General features: G+C 40.0%; 1 protein-coding gene across 1 annotated transcript in view; it reads left to right on the plus strand.

Annotated features, from left to right (window-relative positions):
* The window catches only part of LOC141128835 (arylsulfatase H-like), a 105,931-nt gene that overhangs the window by 60,786 nt on the left and 33,088 nt on the right, over positions 1–12,057 (plus strand). The window contains exon 5 of the mRNA XM_073616388.1: positions 11,532–11,668. Coding sequence (XP_073472489.1) covers positions 11,532–11,668 — 137 coding nt within the window. The remainder of the gene's footprint in view (positions 1–11,531; positions 11,669–12,057) is intronic.

Below are 12,057 nucleotides of genomic sequence, written 5' to 3' on the forward strand. Positions count from 1 at the left end.
CGAGGTTTTGCCTGTAAGCTTCTCTTTGAGAGCTGGACCCTAGGAACCAGGACTCTTTTTGGTTTTTCATATTACCTAAAGTTGTTCCTGAGGGGTGCTATACAGGTCCAAAGGAGCGGAAACCCTATTAAAAAGGGCCCCAGTCTTTGAAGGTTTAACTACGCTGCCCGCCGTGATGGGTGAAAGTTGGATCTGTCTGTTAAATCAGCAGTATCCTGCAGTGAGGATAAGGTAAGGGAAGAAGCCTAGGAACTGTAAAAAAAAGTGCATTCTCCTCTACCCTGTTGGGCTTAGAAGGAAGATTAGCGGCTTTAATTGCATTCTCCATACAAGAGGATAGGAAGCATGCTAGATCCCCCTCCCCCACTTCAAACCCCTTTCTCCAAGGGAACAGTGGGCACAAGATGAGGTGTTATCCTCAGGTGATCACGGGGAAAAACAAGCCAAATTTTCCTCTGCGGAGGAAACAACAGTTGATGAACCTCACAATCTGACAGATTGATGGTACAAACTCTTACAGAGATGGTTCATTCCACTTTTTATACTACTCCTAACAGAGTAAGCTGAAAGTCTAGGTCCATTCTTTAGTTTTTAAAAAAAAAAAAAAAACCTTTTTACAGCGCTTATTTATGCTGAATGGGATCATCTGGATAAGCATTTTTTTTCCCTCCAAAGAGTTTCTCAGTTCTCTATCATGGAGGAAAAATTCATAAAGGTTGGAAAGTACCAGCAGTAGACGCTGCGATTTCCAGCATAAAGATGCATAATTGATTAAGCATCCAACAGATAAGGAGTTGGAATTTTTTTGTTAAAATTCTCCTACCAATGGCGCTATGTTTCGCCATAGATGCCATAAAAGACCCTATCCACCAGGCGTCTCGCCTTGCACTTGTGCTAAAACACATGCTTAGGACCCTGTGGTTAAAAGGGTTGGTCAGCCGAAGCATCTTGCAAAAAAGGGTGTCTGACTAGTTTCCCTTTTCATTGGGGAAGGTTTGGTGAAATACATCCAAATGATTTCTAGCAGTAAAGCTCTTTTGTCCAGTAGAAGGTATAAATGTCCTTTTATTTAAAGTGAAGCCACAACAGCTCACAGGTTAAGTACGCTGACGGCCAGTGCAGCCATGGGAGACTTCCCGACAGACATGGGTTCAGATCCACATGTCGGCGTTCACTAGTGAAGGAGCCACTCCTCACAGGTTAACTACTCTGATGGCCAGCATAGCCATGGGAAAAGATGTGGGACCTCGTCCTCACGTTGGCTCCTTGTGACCTTGGACAAGTCACTTAAACAGATTCCTTCCCCTGCGCAGGGGCAGCTGCCTCTAGGCAGCGGTGACGGCCTCCAATGTCAGACTCTAGGGTATGATTTCCAAGAAATACTGTTCAGATCTGTGCGACTTCAAGGTAGTCCCTGCACTACTTTGGTACCACTTTGATGCGTCTTGAGGTCCATAAACCTCTAGAATACGCAGGGATTGTTTCCTGTCGCATCAAAATCGCACCCCGACGTATTCTTGGCAGCAAAGGATCACAGTAAAATCACGCAACTTTGGGGTTGCAATAGTGGAAACTGAGCCTAAGAGGAGAAAATATTCAGCCCCTGTATACATGATTGAAGATGCGTTTTCCTCCTCCCTGCAGGGCCTAGAAGGAAAATTAGCAATTTTAATCGCATCCGCTATGCAAGGATGAGAAGCGTGTTAGATCCCCCTCCCCCATCTGAGATCCCTTATCAAGGGAACAGTGGGTAGAGGATGAAGGATTACCCTCAGGTAATCAGGAAGAAAGGCTAACCGAGTACTCCTCTGCAGAGGAGACAACTAGAGTTGAACTTTTTTTCAGCCTCGCAATCTGAGAAATTGCTGGTACAAACCTCTTACAGAGATGATTTGTGCCTCTTTCAAGCTACCTCTAGTAGTGTCAGCTGATAGTTCTGTTTTTTCTTAGGTTCCTTGGAACCTTCACTGCCTTTTTCATGCGTTTCCTGTACATGTACAGAGCCACGCAGAAATTCAACAGATCCATTCTAGATCTAAAAGAATTTAAATCAGTTCCTGAAGATCCGCTCCTTTCTATGGAGTTGTAATGGAAATTTGTAAGTTCTGTATATAATTTTATTGTATTCTGTATGTATTGCACATTGCCTTCACTGTGCAACAGCACTAATAATGTTTTCTGTAAATGTTTACATTCTTTCGAGTCCTGATTAGAATAAGCCTGCCTATGTAACGCCCCTTGTTACCATAAACGTACAATTGTAATATTAATGTGATACCTACGTAATCATGTGCATAAAAACCTTCAATTGCGTCATAATAAAGCAGAACAGTAATTTGGAAAGATGCAGAGCGTATCTTTTGTGTCTGTTCCCTACTGCAGTAGTTATTATTAATTTGGAACCACTAATCAATATGAGGATAGGAGTTGCCTATCATCAATTTAACTGAGTCAGCATGGCGAGCTTTGCCTTAGGAGGGGATTCCAGGTCACCCTGAGTATCCGAAACGAGGAGCTTGAGACGATCCGGGAATTTCTGATAATCAGCCGGCTGAGGTAAGCCTTTTGCTTACATTTGAGTTATCAGACTTCCTTGATCGGTAAGGCATTTTCGGGACAAAGGGTACCTATTTTACTCCCCTTAATCGAACTGTATTGATTGGTGGTTATATGTTATGTTGTCCCTGTCTATTGTCCATCGGAGTGTTATAGATAAGAAAGGGAAGAATAGTGCTGTTCACAGGTATATGTAGTACATCTGCTAGATAAAGTAGTTTAGAGGCAAGAGGGTATAGGCACACGTAGAGAAGAGAGAAGACTGGCCAGTCATTATGGGCATTGAATTAAGTAAGGGAATGAAGGGTAAGAGACCCTCAAAAATGCCAAGCGCAAGAGGAGCACTATATGTGAACCGAAGGTGCAGTTCCGCCTATACTGAGCCCCTAGATTAATGGTTAAAGTGGACAGTGATCCACATTGGGTAACTGGGTTACCAAAGTCCACAGGGACTAAGAATCATGCAGAGTAAACAGCTAGAGGAACAGCTATCTATGTGAGCAGGATGGATCAAGGGTGACATTAACACTAGACAGAAAGGGACATTTTCATGTTAAGTTGTGGGATGAATTTGGGGTCAGGCACTACAACTATTAGAGTCAGAAACAGAGAAATGAGAGGTAAAACAGAATAATTTATATGTTGTCAGAGAGGGAAGATGGGATGAGTACTCTGGCTGCCCGTCTGATCATAGAAGCTAGATATAAAAGATATCTGAACAAAATAAGGAAAGCAGAATTTAGGCAGGTAAATATTAAAGAGTTAAAAGAATGTGAGAGAATGATATGCATGTGTTGTGTACAAATGGGAAAATGTAAGCGATTTTAGAGAGATATTGGTGTATGTGTGTGCGAATGCTGGGACCTTTAGTTCTATTGCTTGTGTGTGTCATGTACGCAGATGTGACCCCCTCCTTTGTGCTCTCCTGAAAGAATGTCCCTGAGGAGGTCAGTGATAAGCTGGAAGGACACCATGCCAATTCCAGTTTTTTAGACAAAACATGTACCGAGTTAACGAATCTAATGGTAAACAATGTGATCACAATTATTTTGAATCTGTTTTCCAAACATGGTAAAATGAAGGTTACATTTAACCGTGTATTGCACACATTGAATATCCTTTGATAGTGGAAACACTGCATGTAAAAAAGGGAAATTAAGTAAAATTAAGTAATAATGAGTATTCATTTCTAATACGAGTTTAACAATTTTATTAATAATATAGATATATTGAAACTGGTTTAGACAACCTTTGGTTGGAAATGAAATTCAGGTTAATGGGGAAATTTGTAATGAATGAGATTAGTTTAGATTAAGATAACAATTTTGTAATTTTACATTTATACAATAAGCCCTTATTGAGAGAAAAAAAAGATTAAGATGAGGTTGTTATTTTGAATAAAGTTGCCATAATATTTAACAAAGCCAAGATGGATGGAATACATAAGAAGTTCTTCTACAAAAATGAAATTTTAAGGTTTTTGATAATAACTTGATGTGCGGTCCACGATGTAAGAGTAATAATAAATAAAATTTAAATATAACAGACCCATCACATCAAGTCCACACACACTGTTAGGATAGATGCCACCTGCAGCCAGTTGTTTTATAGTTTTTGATGCTTTCTGGTCCATCATACAGATTGTTGATCCTTTTGTTTTATTTATTTTTATTTTTGAAATCCAAAGCAGAATGTGTGGATTGTGAAATGATGTGTCCCTTTTTCTTGTAAGTTCAGTGGTATAAGCAGAAGCATATTTTGGATTTATGGGCATCTCTGCATGACCGCAGGGTATTGTTATCATTTATTATAATATTGCCAGGAAGAAGTTGTCTTTTGAAACATGAAACTGGAGTTCTTACACAAATAGCATGATAGAAAACAAGCCATTGTAATATATTTATGGAAGCTGGACCCAGTAATGAAGGGTTCATCCCGATATATCAGAGCTGTAGCTTTTATGCAAAAGTGCTATTAGACAAAGTTAGATATTGTTTCGGTCAAACATTTAATTTTTAATGGTCCGACATTCTGTGCAGCAAATATACAGATAACTAAATGTTTGTCTAATGAAAGGTTTAAAATATGAGTTTGTTTATGTACATATCTAACAATGAAAAATGCGTACATTTGAATCCAGCCACCTTATTGCCTCTATTGGAGGAGGCTGGAGACAAAGGAAGACACGTGTGTTAAATTGATGTAGAAATCAGCTGCTGTGAGCCCAGTGCAGGACACACTCCCTGAAGACCCAGATATTACATTTTTTGTAGATTTGAGTATGCAGTTTATCACCCAGAAGGATACTCTGTATTTAAAGTCATTGGATCCTTTTTGCCCAGCTCAAGAAGCAGAGCTCCATGTTTTAGCAAAGCCTGTGAGCTATAAAAAGAGTGTATATTTATATAGATAGTCGAGATATAGAGAGCTTTTGGTTCCATTTGAAGGGCCAGAAGTTTGTTTTTACTTCGGCAGGTAAACCAATTAAGCATGCCAAGTTAATTTGATTGGCTGTTTTCAGCCTTCCAGGTTCTTGCTGAGGTAGCCATATTAACTTTCACACATGGAAGCAGACCAGGCGACTAAGGATGCTGCATTTACAGCCCCGGACACTTGATGGGTCTGTGCAACTCACAGATTCCACCCTAGTTCTGGCCCAGTATAGCTGGGATTAATAATTCAACTTTAAGGACCCCAGGACGAGAAGAACAAGTGGTCCACAGGGGGCAACTTCTTATGAAACAGGACTTTGGAAAAGGTGATCATTTATGTCTGCCAGCCACTCTTTTCCCTTCAGCTTGACACATGAACCGAGTCATCAGTCACAAGAAGTTATGGCTGCCTTAGTAAATGAGCGTGGGATAGAGCCAGGGTTCTCCACAGTTGTTTTTATAACATACCACTTCTTGTTTTACCTGTTACCAAAGGTGTTACCAAAAGCTGAACATCCCTCCCAGAGATTACAAAAAGATATATCCAGATGCCCAAGTTAGGATCTTACGAGTATGCATTCTGTCTGTATGGACATGTTTTTTGGATGTCCAGTGGCAAATGCTACTGCAAAGGCCACAGTAAAAAGTGTTATCAGAAGTAGTTTGTAAATATAGAGTGCAGAAAGTACAGAGAGTAACAGAGAAAATCATTTTTTATAGGAGAGTCCTTAATAGAAGTTTTGAGGTTTTATTTTTACACCCCTTACTGTCTACAATGTAGCAGACAAAGTAGAGTAAGAACCTAGAAAACTTTTGCCTGAATGTTTTCTTATATTTTATCAAGCCCCTAAGGGGGATGTTGGACTCTCTCCCTATGGGATTTGGTTTGGGAGTGTGTTACTCACTTGCATATATTTTGTCTCAGCAGCTGAAGTCCTCCATTTGGATCTCACAGAGAAAGTTGCTGATCTTTTAAGGTTTTTTGACAAACTAATTTATGTGTTTTCTCCCCAGTTCCAGATCCTAAACGTTTGGAAGGATCTAAAACTAAAGCCAGGTGACTTGTGGATTGTTAAGAGACATTTATATATAAGGAAATGTTTGGAGACTCAATACAGCATCTATTTCATGTACAGTTTTTGCAAAACTTGAAGGAAAAGTCACCTGGATCCACACCAGACACTGCAAAAATGACTAAATTAAAGAAATCTCTGTGTTTGATTTGTTTCCCTCTTGTGATCACAGTCTAGGGCAGTGTTTCTCAACTCCAGTCCTCAAGGCGCACCAACAGGTCATGTTTTCAGGATTTCCCTCAGATGAAACGACTGTGGTCATTACTAAGGTGGTGAAACTGATCAAATCACCTGTGCAAAATAGTGGAAATCCTGAAAACATGACCTGTTGGTGCGCCTTGAGGACTGGAGTTGAGAAACACTGGTCTAGGGTACTTTTTGATTCAATTACTTTAATTGTAAGGGATATATATATATATTTGAAAAGTAGTTCAGCCATGTTGAAGTCATATTTGTCTTTTGTACGTCTTCCATTTTATGTAGAATTGTCTGTGTTTACATATGCTGATAAGTCAGCATGTCCACAATTCAGCTAGAAGGCCATTCTGGCCACAGGAGTGTACAGCCAGTACTCTGTAAATATGTCTTATCAATCATTTGTTTTTCACAATGAAAAGTCATTTTGTAATGAAAAAGTTGCTCAGCTATTATTTTCTCCACAATGGAGTTTTTTTGCCTCTTTGGCCAGGACTACCTCCACCTAAGCGTGTGGAGGTTCCAGGTTAAAGATGATAGCAGGTATGGTTAGTGATCAAAATATTGATCAAAAGAGGGGAGACTGTAATGGAAATTTGTAAGTTCTGTATATAATTTTATTGTATTTTGTATGTATTGCACATTGCCTTCACTGTGCAACAGCACTAATAATGTTTTCAGTAAATGTTTACATTCTTTCGAGTCCTGATTAGAATAAGCCTGCCTATGTAACGCCCCTTGTTACCATAAACGTACAATTGTAATATTAATGTGATACCTACGTAATCATGTGCATAAAAACCTTCAATTGCGTCATAATAAAGCAGAACAGTAATTTGGAAAGATGCAGAGCGTATCTTTTGTGTCTGTTCCCTACTGCAGTAGTTATTATTAATTTGGAACCACTAATCAATATGAGGATAGGAGTTGCCTATCATCAATTTAACTGAGTCAGAGTCGATCAAGTCAGTAGTTTCTATCCTGCAAGGAGGAAAACTTCTGGCGCCTATCGGCATCAGGGATGCATATCTGCATGTCCATATATTTCCCACTCACCAAAGGTTTCTGCGGTTCGAAGTAGAACAGCAGCATTTCAGTTTATAGCCTTGCTCTTCGGGCTAGCTACAGCACCTCGAGTGTTCACAAAGGTGCTAGCCCCACCTGTAGCCAGGTCAAGGGCACAGGGCTTAAACAGTCTTGGCATACCTAGACGATCTATTGCTAATAGACCAATCGCTGTTCGGAGTAAGGTGTACGCATTACAACCAGTTACCTGGAAAAGTCTGGGTTGCATTCTCAACCTAGTAAAGTCTCCATTAAAATCGCTAAAAAAAGGGCTGCAGTATTTGGGTCTGATGATAGATACAGCCCAGAAAAAGGGTCTTCTTGCCCAGGAAAAAAAAACATAAAAAAATACCACTCTAAAAAAGAGTTGGTGCGGATGGTCAGGTCAAAAGGAGGTCCCTCCATTCACCTTTGCATGAGGTTGTTAGAAAGGATGGTGGCTTCATTCGAAGCAGTTCCCTTTGCCCAGTTCCATCTGAGACTGTTGCAAAACAGTATTCTATTTTCTTGGAACAAAACGATCCAAGCTTTGGACTTGCCAATGCAGCTGTCCCCAAGGGTGTCCCAAAGCCTCAATTGGTGGTTACTAAAGAATGTCCTAAAGGGTAAATACTTCAAACCACTTTTCTGGAAAGTGGTAATGACAGAGAAGACAACTGTCCAAGGACAGTGTTCAAGAACCAAAAGAGCCTTGCCCATCAACATCCTAGAGATTCAGGCAGTGCATCTGGCTCTAAAAGCCTGGACTTCCAGGTTAAGGGATTGTCCCGACAGGATCCAATCCGTCAATGCCACGGCTGTGGCCTATATCAATCACCAAAAGGGACACCAAGAATCTCTCAGTGCAGAGAGAAGTGAACCATATTCTAACTTGGGCAGAAAGAAATATTCTGTGCCCATCTGCAGTCTTCATTCTGGGAATAGAGAATTGGCACGTGCACTACATGTCCCGCCAGCAGATTATTCCCAGGGGAATGGTCTATTCCCCCCCGACATGTTTTGGGCTGTTTGTCAAGGATGGGGGACTCCGGATGTAGATCTTGTAGCATCCAGTGCAACATAGAGTTAGTCAACTTTGTGTCCACAACAAAGGATCCATCCACATGCAGAACAGATGCGTTGATGATACTGTGGGATCAGCTTTTACTGATCTATGCATTTCCCCCTATTCAGTCGCTGCCTTGACTTCTTTGCAGGATCAAGCTGGAAAGAAAACTGGTAATTCTGGCAGCACCAGCATGGCCCAGAAGGTCATGGTATGCAGAGGTCGTAAAGATGGCAGTGGAGGATCTGTGGTCCCTTCCACTAAGGCCAGACCTGCTCTCACAGGGGCCGATATTTCATCCTACTTTACGAATGCTAAATTTAACGGCCTGGCTATTGAGACCCACATTCTGAAAAGACGTGGGCTTTCCAGGGCAGTTATTTCTACTTTAATTAATGCTAGGAAGCCAGCTTCTAGAGCTATATATTATAGAGTCTGGAAAGTTTATGTTTCCTGGTATGAATCCAAGGGTTGGCACCCTCCGAGATATATTAGAGGCAGAATTCTTGCCTTTCTACACGTAGGCGTAGAGATGAAGTTGGCCCTGAGTACTATTAAGGGCCAAGTCTCAGCCTTATCAATTTTATTTCAAAGACCACTTGCTACGCATTCTTTAGTCCGGGGTTTCATGCAAGGAGTGATGCAGATTAATCCGCCAGTTAAATCACCCTTAAGCCCTTGGGACTTGAATTTAGTTTTGTCAGTGTTACAAAAACCGCCATTCGAACCATTACAGCATGTTCCCTTAGTCCTTCTGACTAGGAAGCTGATATTTTTGGTTGCTATATCCTCAGCAAGGAGGGTTTCAGAATTGGCTGCTCTATCCTGTAAAGAGCCATATTTGATTATTCATGAGGACAGAGTGGTGTTGCGTCCTCGTCCAGACTTTTTGCCAAAAGTGGTTTCAGAATTTCATCTGAATGAAGATATTGTCCTGCCATCGTTTTTTCCAAAACCATGTTCCAAGGAAGAAAAGTCACTACATTGTCTTGATGTGGTGAGAGCAGTGAAGATCTATTTAAAGAAGACTGACGTCTTATTTATTCTGCCAGAGGGTCCTCAAAAAGGACAGGCAGCGTCAAAAACCAGTGTGGCTAAGTTATAATTCGAACTTATGATTTAAAGGGAAAGATTGCCCCTTTTCAAGTTAAGCCGCACTCTACCAGAGCGGTTGGTGTTTCTTGGGCAGTGCGTCACCAGGCCTCCATGTCTCAGATCTGCAAGGCCGCAACTTGGTCTTCAGTGCATACATTTACAAAATTTTATCAAGTAGATGTAAAATGGAATGAGGATATCGCCTTCGGGCGCAGTGTGCTGCAAGCAGCAGTATAATTCCTCAAGGTCTGGGGGTGCCCTACGGGTTGTGTCTGCCTCCCCTAAGTAGCATTGCTATGGGACATCCCACCAAGTAATTACTTGAGGCTCTGTGTCCTATGATGTACGATAAAGAAAATAGGATTTTTAAAACAGCTTACCTGTAAAATCCTTTTCTTGGAGTACATCATAGGACACAGAGCTCCCGTCCCTCTGTTTTATGGGGTGAGTATATTGCTTATATTGCTTGGCTACAAAAACTAAGGACTCCTGGAAGGAGGAGGGGTTATATAGGGGATTCAACTTCCTGTATTGGTTATACCAGTGTCAACACCTGAAGGTAGGCCCATAACCCACCAAGTAATTACTTGAGGCTCTGTGTCCTATGATGTACTCCAAGAAAAGGATTTTACAGGTAAGCTGTTTTAAAAATCCTATTTTTTATGAAAAAAAAAGGGATATTTATTATAGCAAAAAGTACAAAATGTGTTTTTTTTCAAAATTGACGCTCTTTTTTTGTTTATAGCAAAAAAAATAAAAACCACAGAGATGATCAAATACCACCAAAAGAAAGCTCTATTTGTGGGGAAAAAAAGGACATCAATTTTGTTTGGGTACAACATCGCACGACCACGCAATTGTCAGTTAAAGCGACGCAGTGCCGAATCGCAAACAATGGCCTGGTCATTCAGCAGCCAAATCTTCCAGGGTTGAAGCGGTTAAGCATAATTAAAATCAGTGCTCCTGAAAAAAACAATTAAAAAAAAAAAATGTTTGCATTGATACATGTTCCCAAGGGCAGTATCCAGATGCCCATACCCCTTTTATGGCCAATTTCTTGCATATAAGCCTTCAAAATGGGCACTTTTGATTTTTCCTGTTCGACTCCCATAGACTTCAATGGGATTCACTGCTCGGGTTAGAATATTTCCCCTGTTCGGGAGATCTGCTGCAAACCGAATAGGGGGATGTTCATCCCATCTCTAGTATGCATGTACAATACTGAACTTTTTTTTTTTTTTTTTTTTAATCAAGTCATTTTTATTACGTTTTTCCAATTTACAACAAAACTCAAAACATACAAAACATTTCCACCAAACAACCCCACAAAACAACAACAAAAACAATTTAAATGTCCCTTTCAGATTATATTAACAATTTTAAACTAACCAATATAATCAGTTGAATTGCTATGCCTTAACGGCATATATATACATTACAGTTATCTCCCTCATGTAATCTGTCTTTTTATTAAATTTCCTCAACATCATTGGCATGTTTAACAGATTGTTCAGACAAGTTGGAGACTAACCACCAAGACCATCTTTTAAAACATTTTTTAGCGCTTCTCCTATGTTTATATGCCAATTCCTCCCATCCTAAATTAAGATTAATCGCTTCGGACCATTGAGCTATTGTTGGCAGAAAGTTTGATATCCATTTTTGTAGTATAAGTTTGTGGGCAGTATACATATACCTTAGCCACATCACATGCATTTCAACCGGGAGAATGTCTTCTGATACAATCCCTAGCAAGGCTATTTTGGGATCCAAATAAACATGTTTGGAACATAAGGTATTTAAAGTATCAAATACATACTTCCACTATCGATGCAATTTGGGGCATCGCCACAGCATATGCATAATTGTACATTACGCCGCTTGAAGGCAGATTTTTCTATTTTTAATCTATCATTGATTAATATAAGCATGTGTTCATATAAGGGGAGTGATGTCCCTAGCATCCTGCCTCTTATACCCACTCACTGCTCTATCCCCAAAAGAAAAAAGTTTTGGCATCAGATGCACTTTAAGTCCAAAAAGTAAAATTGACAATTTTTTGTCTTTTAGGAATAAAAATGGGCCCTTTCTACTGTTTGTATCTTTCTTGCATACACACACTCCTTATTATACCACTAAGAGGTTTAGAGGAAGAAGTAAACATGATTTGTATGGAGACAATATAGAGGAAATGGACTTTATGATTGGTAAGTTTATTTCTGCTCTGTTTAAAAGAAATGTATATTCTTTTAATGTTTTTTAGAAATAGGAAAAGTAATTTAAATAGTCTTATAAATATATGTAATTTAGTTTTTTTTTTAAACTTTGCTTCTATGTGTAATTTTTGTATTTTATATGTACATGAGGGTAGTCATATTTACTCATTAAAATGCAGTTTCTACTGGAATGGTTGTGCTTTACTGTTCCATCTTACAATGCACCAAAAAGTTGGTCCCCTCATAGCTGAAAACTGTGGAGGACTGGGCTGCGGGGCAGTAGTAAAAAGGTATTTGGGCCAGAGAGATCTTTTCATTAAGGCCAGGTTCACATATGTGCCAGTTCACCTGTTTAGGTGCTATTCAGGCCTGAATGTGTG

The sequence above is a fragment of the Aquarana catesbeiana genome, linkage group LG02 (genome assembly GCF_042186555.1).
Source record: "Aquarana catesbeiana isolate 2022-GZ linkage group LG02, ASM4218655v1, whole genome shotgun sequence".
NCBI lineage: Eukaryota > Metazoa > Chordata > Amphibia > Anura > Ranidae > Aquarana > Aquarana catesbeiana.